This window comes from Lissotriton vulgaris, chromosome 4_1 (assembly GCF_964263255.1).
Source record: "Lissotriton vulgaris chromosome 4_1, aLisVul1.2, whole genome shotgun sequence".
NCBI lineage: Eukaryota > Metazoa > Chordata > Amphibia > Caudata > Salamandridae > Lissotriton > Lissotriton vulgaris.
Window position 1 is genome coordinate 350,052,193 of NC_141691.1, and position 12,986 is coordinate 350,065,178.

Sequence of the window (12,986 nt, forward strand, 5' to 3'; positions counted from 1 at the left end):
TGAATTGTGCATGATGGATTTTGTCATTTGGTCTTGTTTGGTTTAGATAAAGATGCTTTATTTTTTTTAAACTGATGCGGTGACCACAGAGCCGGGTCTGGTGGCTCGGGGGACTAATGCATCCATTGCAGGGGCCTGTGTTCAACCTCATGGTCACAGGTTCAAATCTCGGCGGGTCCACTCAGCCTTTCATCCACCTGAGGTAGATGAAATGAGTACCATTGAGTTGGATAACAATGAACATCTGTTATTCAGTACCAAGAGACCTCTGGGTGAACGTGCGCTTTACAAATACACATGTTACGTATGTAGTGTTTTTTACTGTGCTACTGTGTGTGTCTTGTACAAATACGTTACACATTGCCTCTGAGATAAGCCTGTCTGCTTGTGCGAATCTCCCTAGGGGGAGTGCAGGGGTTATCTAGGTGTGTAACTCCCTTATCATGACTATAAGTAAGGATCCCTGCTTGGACAGGGTGCAGCCCACTGCCATTTCTAACAAGTACTATTTTGAAAATGACACTTTTAGAAAGTAGTAATTTTCCAGCCTGAGCCAAATGAGACTTCCTACCAGGGTTCACTTTCTCCCTGAGCTGAATGGCTCTTTAATTAGGTGTGATGTGGCGTCCATAGCTGATACAATCTGTGCTGTGCCCCGGATGCAACTTCAAAAGGTACCTACCCTGTCACAGGCAGATGTGGCTCACAACTGGGCCGGCCCCTCTTGTGGCCTATTAGAAATTCGCAGGCACCAATCCCAGTGAGAGAGGGGCTACCCGTAGTGCTGGGTTTGAATGACCACAAAGGAGGATTTGGCACAACTCTGGGTAAGAACAGGGAGCTCTACAGAGGGAAAGAAAGGTTCTGCTTTGTTGGTTTTAGGTTGAGAGGGGCTCTGTGGATTAGTTTACAATAATACACACATACCATGCTGCAAAAGTGGGTAGGGTCTCCTCTTGGAACTTTTAGCCCACTAGTTAGGGAGTGGTTAAGACTCCCCCCACCCACTGGCTGGTACTGCGCATAAAGTTGTCACCCCAGTACTCTCTTCAGGATACATCTGAATATACATTATACATTACTAGGTCTCTGGTCCGAAACAATGTGGCCTTTAACGACTTTGTCTCACAAAGAAAACCTTCTTGGGTTTTTATAACTGAAACCTGGGACTCTGGCTCCTGAGGCCCGGATCTGGTGGAGGCAGTCCCAGAGGGCTACACCTTGACCAGGATGGACAGGACTGGTAGCAGGGGTGGGGGGCTGGGAATCCTATTTAGAGACACTTTTACCTGCCAAACTGAGCCTCTCTCTTCCCCCTCTGATAAGTTTGAGGCACTATACTTTTCTATCAACTTTTCTCCCTCAGCTTCCTTTTCTGGTATCCTGGCCCTAGAACTACTTTCTCTCAAAATATTCTCAAACTTCTAGAGCCCTTCCTTGATAAGCCCAACTTAAGCATCCTGGGCGACTTTAATTTCCACTTTGAGGATGTAGATCCAAAGACACGACTGCACTAGTTGAAGGTCTAGCCGTATGTGGTTTGGGCCAACTGGTTAATGACCCTACGCACTCTGCTGGCCATACGCTGGATGGCATATTTACTAATGATGCCAGATTAACGACTGGCACTCCCATCCCACTGTCCTGGTCTGACCATTGGGCAGTGCCATTCCTCATTAATGCTAATTCTACGCTACCCTAGCCAACGCTATAGACACCTTAGCTTGGCAAAACAGCACTATTCAGCCCGAAAAAGTCCCTTGCATCCTTGGTTCTCCGACCCTCTTAGGCTTTTGCGTCAGAAGTGTAGACAACATGCTCACCCGGACCCTCGGGGGAAAGCCCTACACAAATCTCTGCTGAGAGATTATAAGAAGGCTATTGCAGAGGAAAAAAGGAGTCACTGTACCAACTTGACTGCCTCTCTAAAATCATCGAGAGATCTGTTCAAGATAATTGACTCACTATCAGCTCCTACAGTAGCCAACCCCACCACTGAAACGCGGGAGTTATGCGATAGTATCGCAAGCTTTTTTCATTCTAAAATTGCCAAGATTTATAACTCTCTTGAAGCTAGAAATATGGAGCTGGATGCCAATCTGGCACCCTCCTCTCCTCTGCTTTCCCCCGCCCATACTGAGGCCGTTGCAGCCAATCCAAAGCTGCGCTTCACCGGCTTCCTTTTCTGACCCTTGAAGATCTTAGCCACCTTCTTGACGCCACTAAGTCATGTTCGCCCTTAGATCCTTGTCCCCTAAAAACTTTGAAGACTTGCAGAGCGGTATTCTTACAAGCACCTTGAGACCCTTGCGGGTGAGTAGTGCGCTATACAAGTATCAATTTTACAATTTAGAGAGGTTGTCCTTCAACCTCTACTTGAGGTCATGAATATGGCTATCAGGGAGGGGATCTTCCTGTTATCTTGGAAATCTGCTGTTGTTAAACCTCTGCTCCAAAAAGTCCTCTCTGGATCCGGGAGTTTTAAAAAACTACAGTCCTATTTCCTTACTCCCTGCCCATGCTAAGATCCTTGAGGCCCACCTCAATCGAAATCTCTCCACTTTTATGGAGAGTTCTAAATTGCTGGATATTTCCCAACACGGGTTTCGGGCAGCACTCAGCACAGAGTCTGCTCTCACGGTTGTGATTAATAACATCCGCTCTGAGGTTGATAAGGGACATTCCACTCTGTTGGCGCTGCTAGTCCTCACAGCAGCTTTCGACACCCTGTCCCCGACAATTCTGATTTCCAGGCTTGAGGAGATTGGGGTAGAGGGCACGGCTCTCAGCATACTCTCCTCCTTTTTACATCATAGAGAGCAGAGAGTCAAGATGGGCAACTTTCTTTCCTCCCCTCAGGCAGTGCAATGTGGGGTACCGCAGGGCTCTTCATTGAGCCCTCTATTATTCAACATCTATGTTACATCGCTTGCCAAGGTGGTGAGGTCGTTCGGCCTTGATGTGCTATCATACGCCGACGATTCTCAGATCCTGGTTTCCATCACTCAGTCGGCAAGCGAATCAGCCCGCAATTTCAGAGCATGCATGGAGGCAGTCTCCAAATGGATGTGAAACTTCCTTAAATTGAACGGGGAAAAGACTGAGGTCATGATTTTTGGAGGAAACCAGGACCTGTGGTCAAAGGAGTGTTGGCCACCCTCTTTGGGGGAATGCCCTCATCCTACCCTCTCCGCCAGGAACCTCGGAGTGTTAATTGACTCAGCTCTTTCATTTGACTCCCAGGTTAACAGAACGGTGTTCACCTGTTGCGCCATCATAAGAACTCTGAGGAAGATCGCCCCGTATCTGTCCTATGCAGCACGGAGACCGGCAACAGTTGCCTTGGTCTTATCGAGGCTTGAATACTGTAACGGCCTCTATAGTGGCATCAATAAGAGTTCCATCCATCGCCTCCAAATGGTGCAGAACGCCGCGGCCAGGATGGTCCTGAACATTCCTAGGTTAGCTTTGGTAACTCAGGCCAGAATGGAGCTCCACTGGCTTCCAATACTCTCCAGGATCTCTTTCAAACTCCTCTGTATGGCCCATACGTACTAGTGGCCTTGCATTCGGTAGTTTGAGATCTTATGTCTGTTTGTTTCTCGCGCCTTGATGCCCTTTTGGGGCTGAGTTTGCGCGTTATAAAATTATTTTCATTCATTCATTATTGGTTTAGTCAGCATTGAAATATTAAATAAACTAAAAACTGAAAAAGGGGATGACACAAGGCTAGTGGATAGCAAAACGTCCTACAGTTAAATTAAAGAAGTCTAAATATACAAAGGAATGTTATAGAACTACAGGATTGGGCTATATACTTTTATGCTAACAAGGCAAATAAACGTTATCTTGTTTACATGTGCATTAACAATTACTGAGTACAGAGTTAGTAACTAAACACATTTAGGAAATATTTTCTATTTGATGAAGGTGTTTACCCTGTAACACCTGGCAAATGTATAAATGTTAGCAAATTCTTTCTATTCAATTCATAACCTATTTTTGGAATAACATAGCACATTTAAACAGGGTGAAACATTTTTTGAAATAGATGTGCCAAAACATTACAAATCTGATGGGTCCATCTCAATCTAATGGCATACCCCTTCCTTTGCTAGACCCAAGTTCTCACCTTAGAATGTTACCCTATAATGTGAATACTTGTGGATAGTCTCATCTTCTAGGGTAAACGCCTGCCTTTCATGCTTTGATGATCATTTCTTCCAATGCACCCGATTTCTTTTGTGCACCCAAGTGTATTTCAGATGCACAGAACACATTTTCTAAATCAGAACTTCAATTAATAGTTAAATATAAAGAAGAGTATTTTTGATCCCAAATCTCTGAAGTTTGAAACTGTTCTTGTTAAATTTGACATTGCTTTCAAAGAGATAAATGATTTGTTAAATGGCACACTAAATTGTTATGAGTGTTACATATAAACAATGGAATTTAACTCCACTTTGAAGAAAGAGGGCTTTATTCACAAAGGTAAACTTACACTTTTGTGTAAGTTTATGATTCTCTGCTACTTGTAATAGGATATACAAGTAATATTTTTATGAGTGAGAAGTCTCCGCACATAAAAAGACAGAACTTTTTATGTGCGGAGACTCCACACTCTTAAAGATATTACTCGTAAATTTCTTTGTGAATAGCAAACAATCGTAAACTTACTCAAAAGTGTAAGTTTACCTTTGTGAATCAGGGGCACGGTTTCTATATTTGGCATCTTCTGTAAAGTTCATTATATTATATAATGTTTCATCCAATTAGGATGATTGTTTTTATGCCTTACTGTGTTGTTATCATTTCTATGTAAGGTCTTTTAACCATTTGCTTTCCCTTTAACAAAGGTATCTGTTATTATTCTTATTGGAAGGTACTTGTAATTCATCTATTCATTTAAAAAAAGATATGGGGCCATAACACACATTTTTCCATGAGATTAGAGGGCATTTTTGCAGAGCTTCTTCATCACAGGGTACATGGTATTACATATGGTGCCCCAAATATTGCCTCAGTTTCTGTAGTATGAGTCTTGTGGCACACAAAGTGTACCAGTGCTATTCTAAGTGAATTTCTTATCACTTAAATGGGGCTTTCTCACATTTGCCTGAGGACGTGACCCCAAGAAACTGATGGAAAGCTTTCGCAATTGTGCCCAGGCTGGAATACAGATATGGACAAAATGGCAAAGAGGAGGTGCACTAGGGGGTGAAACACAGTTAGTGCACACTTTTTAGATCAACTCTTGGGGGGGGGCGGTATGGTGGTCCAAAGGCAGAGTTCAAGTGGCCCATAGAGCCATCAGCCAGTGCCCGAGGGGCTGGTCTGCTAGGTGACTGTATGGGATGTTTTCTTTAGATTTGTGGGCCTATTTTATGGTCTGGTGGGTTCGTTTTTACTGTTGATTAGCCCTGATATTACCACAATCATTTCTTGTAGCAAGCACAAATGCATGCAGTTTCCCATACCTTGTAAATCACCTTCACAACGTGTCATTACAAATTTAAAACTGCTCTATTTTCAAATGTGGTACACTTTTTCAGCTATCTGATTGGGTAACGAGGGCCTTTTTATTTTGGTGTCCAAACTTATTTTCTGTCCCAGTCTGACGCTGTCAAAAGGACACTCCAGCCATCTCTCAAGAAGTGGATGTTGTTGCTCAATGCAGCTGCCTGCAGAAGAAATTGACCACCCTAGTGGATGTGGCTCCTTGGAACCTTATCTCCGTCTTTTACTAAAGTGCTCTCCTCAGTGCAGGTGTTAACCATCAGAGTTCATGCTGGGCAATTACTATTTTTCCGGTAATGAGACCCACTGTTCAAGTCTGTGCCAGGTGCAGCCACAGTGCTGTTTGTTGTAAGCTGGCAGAGTGCACTCAATGTGTTATTTGGCCAAATTAGCCGTTTCGGAACCGAAAGGGTTCATGGGTTTTCTTGCACATTAGTGTTGGGGGCCTCACTAACAAAATTAGGTAGCCACTGAATAAATAAGTGAAGAGGTCTGAAAAACATATATATATTTGGGGGTCTCAAGTTGGCACAGGTAGGTACTTGTGACAAATAGGGACCCTTGCCTCTAGTCAGGGAAAGTCGGACACTCCTAAAATAACCCCTGCTCACCCCCTTGGTAGCTTGGCACGAGCAGACAGGCAGTGTGTAAAGCAGTTGCGACCAAATACTGTAACCCAGTGACAACACTACAGATGGACACCACACAGTTGTTTATTAAAAATAAGTATTCTTTATTTAGACTTAGCACAAGACCACAAACGACAAAAATCCACAATACTACACTTAAGATGGTAGTTTTGGCTTAGTTCAGTTCAGTTCTTAAGATGCAACACTTTGCGTCAATGTACCTTATGATGCATTGCGCTTCCACAACAAGCAATGTTGCAGCGATGGAAATGCGGCAAAGTTCCGGCGCAAAGAAATAAAGATCTTCCAGATGCGGCACGCTTCTCCGAGGATGCGAGAAGTCTCGGTTTGATGCGTCAGCTGCAGCGGCGACAGCCTTGTCTGCAGCACTTTTCTCTGACGTTGCGAGAGGCTTCCGCACTATGCGACAACTACAGCGGCGACATCCATGATGCGATGGCAGTAGCTCCGACGGCGGCGCGCTTCTCCATGGATGCGAGGTGCTTTTCTTGATGAGGTGCAATACGACAGCTACAGCAGCAACATCCAAGATGCGACGGCAGCAACAGTGATGGCGACATACTTCTCCTTCATTGCTAGACACTTCTCCTGATGCGGTGCAGTACGACAGCTACAGCGCCGACCTTCACGATGCAACGGCAGCAGCAGGACACTGACACGCTGCCTCTTCGTTGCGAGACACTTCTCTTGAAGCGGTGCAATACGACAGCTACAACACGGACATTCAAAATGAAACGGCAGCAGCAGCGACAGGAGGTGGAGCCAAGGAAAGGCACAGCCCTGGAGCACTTTGTTGACATGATTCCTTCTCTCCTTTCACAGTGCAGGGCACAGACATCAGTCGTACCACAGGGGGTGGAGCCAGCACTGTGGGCTGGGGCAGGCACAGTCCTATTTCGGTCCCAGGTGCAACTCCTCCCTCCCATCTAGATGCAGATCTCTCTATTCACCACTGGGCTGACTCATTCTGTCTCCTGGAATCCCCCAGCCCTGTCACTCACAAACTCCAGACAAGGAATACACAACCTAGCAGAGGCAGACTTGGAAAGTTTGACAAGAAAACACAGAATGTTAAAACCAACTTCCCTAAAAGATGTATTTCATTATTCTGAGTTCAGGCATACTAAATTCGAATTTCTTCCATGTTCCCTGAGTCAGTTAGAATTATAAAATGTAATAATCTAACTGCCCATTCTGGCCTATGGAGAACAGTTAGCCTTGCAATAGTGAAAAACGAAAATGGCTGAAATTCACTATTAGGACATGCCACACACAATCAGGGCTTGTCCTATCTTATACTTACAATGCACCCTGCCCTTGGGCCTACCATAGCGGTGTCTGATATGAATAAAAGGGAAGGTTTAGGGACTGGCAAGTGGGTGCACTTGCCCAGTCAGCATGGCAGTACCAGACTACACACAGGCTCTGCACTGGCAGGCATTAGACACACTTTTACAGTGCTGCAAGCCCACTAGCAGCATTTGGATTTACAAGCTCTGGGCACACTCACTGCACTGTACTAGGGTCTGACAAGTAAACCAAATCAGCCAATCATGGAGTCACTAATCCATACATCAATTTACAATAAAGAGAGCATATGCACTTTAGCACTGATCCGCAGTAGTAAAGTGCCCAGAGTCATAAAATAGCCAACAGGTCCGAGAAAATATAGGAGGAAGGCAAAAAGATCAGGGATGACCCTGCAAAAAGGGCCAAGTCCAACATGTCTAATGGTGGAAACTATTGGGGATTACTGTCAGAATGTGGTGTGACAATGGAATTATTCCAATATTTAGCCTAACAAATAATAGGGTGGGATTGAAGGTGTCAGACCCATCCCTTCGGGCAGTGGTCTTCAATCTGTGGGGCACGACCCCCAGGAGGGCCGTGGAGGCATGGGAAGGGGGTCGCGCTCTTCATTTTATAAAAGAAAACATCCCAGACGGTTAATTTCGGGAATCTCATGTGCTGGGAAATCTTAGTCAGCTGAAGACACCTTTCTACCAGTATGTTGCTTGCCTCTGAAAGAAATGCAAATATGTGCAATGAGTTAATCTGCAAATGTAAAGGATTTGCAGATTAACTTGTGAACATTTGCATTTCTTTCAGGCCAGCAGCACACTGTCAGAAAGGTGTGTTCAGATGCATGCCTGGCTTTGATTGCTCAGGAGAGTGCGATTACATTCAATTGATCAAATCACTTGACGTTTTTGAGTGGTAGTGTACAGAGTTAAATGAGTTGTGAAGTGCTTGCTTTTAATTTTTATTTATTTTACAGAGCTTTATATAGCGCAAACTTGACCCGAATTGGGTATCAGAGCGCTTTACATAGCACCAGTGGAATTACATGAGGACCCATTCATCATTTCTTTATTGTTGGGCACAGGAAGATTAAGTGATTTTCGTATTTCCATAGCTCTTACTATCCTTAAGAATGTGTTGGAGAGACAGTTATGCAAAAAAATACATTACATAGGTTCTGGATATTATTAAAATCTATGGGCCTCATTTACAATGAAAGGGTGTATTGCAGCTCTGCAAGTATTTTTTTGCTGCACTGCCCTACGCCAATTCGAAAGAGCCGGAATAGATGTATTTATAAGTACTGGCAACTCCTCTCCTTTCTGCTGACACACAACTTACTGTCTAACACCAACGCAGACACCCTTGCACCATGGTGCAAGGGTGTCTGAATTATTGGTAGGATGTTTTTTTTGCAAGTAGTCATGCCTTCTTGCACATAAACAACCCATGGAGGCTTTTGAAAACAATTAAGGAGAAATAAAGATATTTCTAATTGTTACGCATCCCCTGGGGCAGCATACAGTTTTGGCGCATCCTCCGGTTTATAGATTTGTTGTAAATCTGGGAATGTGTCAAAACCCATTAAACCCCCCCCCCCCCCCCTTACGCAGTGTAAGGCAATGCATCCACCTTGCGCTGTGTTGCTTTACACCATATCTATGAGGCCTTGAAATGCCACGCAAAGTGACTTTGCGTGGCCTCGTAGATATGAGTCTGCACTTTGCGCAACCAGAGCATCATAAAAAATGACACACCGGCAGCGCAAGGGGCTTATAAATAATCTCCCATATTTTGGAAGCAGCGTGTATATTTTGGAAGCACCATTTTATCAAAAAACATTTTGCTCATTTTGTAGGGGTCTATCTTATACTGTGTGTAATGCAAGAATAAAATAAAGACTTACATATTCACAGTGCTTTCTGTCACAGGTAGTTGCTTCATAGCACTACAAATACACAAGTCATTATTCTCCACTGCACCACCACAAATTAATTCTGCGGTTCTCTGGTTTCACACAGACTTTTGCATGGAGGTTTTATAATTTATTATAGTGCATGTATTTGTTATTCACTAAAGTAGCCCGATATTATATATATATAGCTACCTAACGGTGAGAGACCTGAAAACGTACGTATGTTTTAATTATGATGAATGATGTTCAGCTACCTCCAGTTACAAGCAGCTGTAAATCCCAAGCTATCAGCATCCCATGAAATATAGAATGGCTTTCCTCTAATGCCGTGAAATAAAGTTGTAGCCAATGCATTATAGCTATTATACCAAGGTCCACTGGAATTATGTGATTGTGGCGCCACAGCGATTTTAGCATAATTATAGATTTGCCGCATTTGCCACATAATCCATCATCTGCAGCTTAATCTGCTAATTTTAACAAAAAAATTAGTTACTCGAAAGGTTCCAAAGTTACTAAAAAGCAGCAGCAGGTGTTGCCGCTATGTAGAAGGCCCTTTGTAAAGCTGTACCGGTTACCTTTTTGTTGCTTATTGCTATATTTAGGTGTTAAACTGGTACTAATGAGGTGCAAACACAGATTGAGCGTTTCTCTGGAGAACATGTATGGTTCTCAATGATAAGGAATACTAGGTTCTAGAAATTTTTGTTAAGAGGGGGTCCTTATGCCTAAAATATTTTGATGGGGGGGTCCCGGCATCAAAAAGTGTGAAGACCACTGCCTTAGGGGGATCTCCCTAACATTTTGCCCACTTACCTCAATTTTTGCTGGATATATTTATTTTTTTACCTTACGACTCGGTGCACTTTTGTTTGACCAGGGCTCAGACCCAAGTTAACCAACAACCAAGTTTCTCACTGAAGGTAAATGACTTACAATATTTATGTAGACACGACCGTTCCTCAAAGAATGAGCTACAGAATGTAATCATTTATTTGCCTTGATGATGGATACATCAGATTGATTTTCGCATTTTGAAGACATGCCAAAGAGTTGCCTTTTCCACCTAGTCACAGTCACAACAGTGTGAATTTGCACATGCCACAAGTTGTTTATCTGTTACATGTTCTTGTTTACATACTATAGTTGCAGCATTTGAAATGCAAGAAAGCTCACTGATTAATAAGCACTGATGTCCAATTTTCGCTCTTCTAGGTTTGGAAAGATGCGGCTACTCAGATTTTCTATTCTTACTGCATTGCTTCGGGAGGTCTTGTGACCTTGTCTTCATACAACAAGTTCAACAACAACTGCTATTTAGATTCCATTTTGGTTTGCTGTATAAATGGCTTGACAAGTTTGTTCGCTGGATTTGCCATTTTTTCCATTTTGGGACACATGGCTCATGTCTTAGGCAAACCTGTTTCAAAGGTTGTAGATTCGGGTAAGTGCAATAATAAAGCTAACGTTACAATACCATGCAAATCATAACATGAAACAGCTCTTATCACAGCTGACAATATGGCTAAAATTATTCAATTCGAAACTTGTTCCCCATATGGTTTTGTGAACAAGCATCACAGGGGTCACCCAAATTACGGATGCATGATAATTTTGCTTTAATGCTACCTTTCGGTAACATAGAAAATTCTTTACAATGAACCTATGTATTCTATATTGTCATCTAAAAATGATTATTGCTAATGTGTTTGCAACCATACAATTAAAAAGAGTAGGGCTATCTATATATTTGTTCTAGGAATTTTATCACAATTAGAACCTCAAAAGCTATTTTTACTATGACAAATCACCTATTTCTTAAAATAGATGGAAGGTTTTGTCCTTCTCTGGAAGGAAATTACAAATGTGCAGATGGCGTCAGAGTGAGCTGCCCTTCATCTACAGGTCAACATCCCTCTGACATTTTAGTGGCCCTAAAAATTATACTCATTGGTAATTATTGGGGTATTAAGAGGTATATAAATACCATTACAGAGCTCTATGTAAAAAGCAATGCAGTCGTTGATGGCGGAGTCATTGTTTGTCATGATGTGTGGCTGGCCTCACGGAGTCTCTGTGTTCTTTCTCACAATCGTTTAAGAACCAGACCTAGGCATATGGGGCCTGATTCATGGAATGAACTTAAGACTAAATCCTAAACTTACTACTATTTGGTATTCACAGAATGCACTAACTACTTCTGCCATTCACAGAATGAGCGTATTACTTTCGGTATTCACAGAATAAACTTACTACTTTCTTTATTCACAGAATAGATTAACGACTACTGACTTTGTCCGCACCCGGGCCGCAATTTCCGCCACCGGGCCGGAATTTGCGGCTCTGTGGCGGGACTTACGATTCCAGCCGGCAATTTACGGCATTGCATCGTAATTTCCGATTCCGACCCGCAATTTCCGGCATTGCGTCGTATTTTCCGATTGATAGGCCGTAATTTCCGATTCCGGGCCGGAAGATACGATTTTTGGCAGCTGGTCATGTTAGCCACGGGTAAACACATGTCCAAGTGCCTACCATCCCCCACCTTGGATCAGATGACACATTGGAGCCAATCCCAGCCAATAGCTCCATTTTGCCATGATGAATGTTGCCAGTGCCTACCATTCCTCACCACACTCCAGCTGAAGCCAAATAACACAAATTGACCAGCACCACAAAACGCATAAAAGCTTCACACATTGAAGGGACAGGTTTGGCCACGGAGAGTTTGTGTCCACAACGCTCACAGTGCCACAGAAAATGGAAATGAGGAGAAAATTGAACTTTACTGCAGAGGAGACCACCATGCTTGTGGAGTTCATAGTCAGGCACCACAAACGCCAATATGGACTCCCACCCTACTGCAACAGTGGGACATAGAAGGCAGCCCCATGACAGCAGTTAGCCACTGCTGTCTCAGCATTGGGGGAGGAGAGGCGCACAGTACAAGACATAAAGAAAAGTGGCAGGACGAAAGACATAGGGTGAAGGAGAAATACTCCAGGATCAAATTAAGCAAGATCATCCCTGCTGCATACCCAGGACCCCGCATCCGTCTCACCCCACTGAAGGAAGATATCCGCTACGTGGTACCAGATAAATGGAATGAAAAGAAAAAGTGAATGAAAAGATTGTCTGCGTTACACTGTCATTGTGATTAGGGGACTTGTCCAAAGTGTACATAAAAATATAGTCAGTCAGAGACTCAAGTGTCACCCTCTACGTAGCACCACAAGTCCCAGAATCCTTTGCATCAGAAAAGCCTAATCCATCCCCCCCCCCTTTTGAAAGCAGGGGCACAGTACTGCTGCCGTACATACACAACAATGCTAATTCAATACCTGTTCATATTGACTGAAAATGTGCATTGATATATGGAAATGCTAAATAAAGTTTTTTTTAAAAAGCAGCAATTGACAAATATTAGCAGGGAAGTGCCTGTACCAATGTGACATGCAATTCAACCCTTGCGCAAACACGGATGCGTCGTGTTTACATGGTGGTGCACTGTGGCGCAGGGATAGATAGATGTGTGTTGAATCTGATGGTGTGTGGGGGGGCTTTGCTGGAGTCGTGTCGCAAGAGCGATTCAACTCCAATAA

At 43.4% G+C, this 12,986-nt stretch overlaps 1 protein-coding gene across 1 annotated transcript in view; it reads left to right on the top strand.

The window, feature by feature from the left end:
* LOC147718738 (sodium- and chloride-dependent neutral and basic amino acid transporter B(0+)-like) overlaps positions 1–12,986 on the top strand; it is a 1,096,946-nt gene that overhangs the window by 484,570 nt on the left and 599,390 nt on the right. Inside the window, exon 8 of the mRNA XM_086966772.1 lies at positions 10,600–10,828. Coding sequence (XP_086822898.1) covers positions 10,600–10,828 — 229 coding nt within the window. The remainder of the gene's footprint in view (positions 1–10,599; positions 10,829–12,986) is intronic.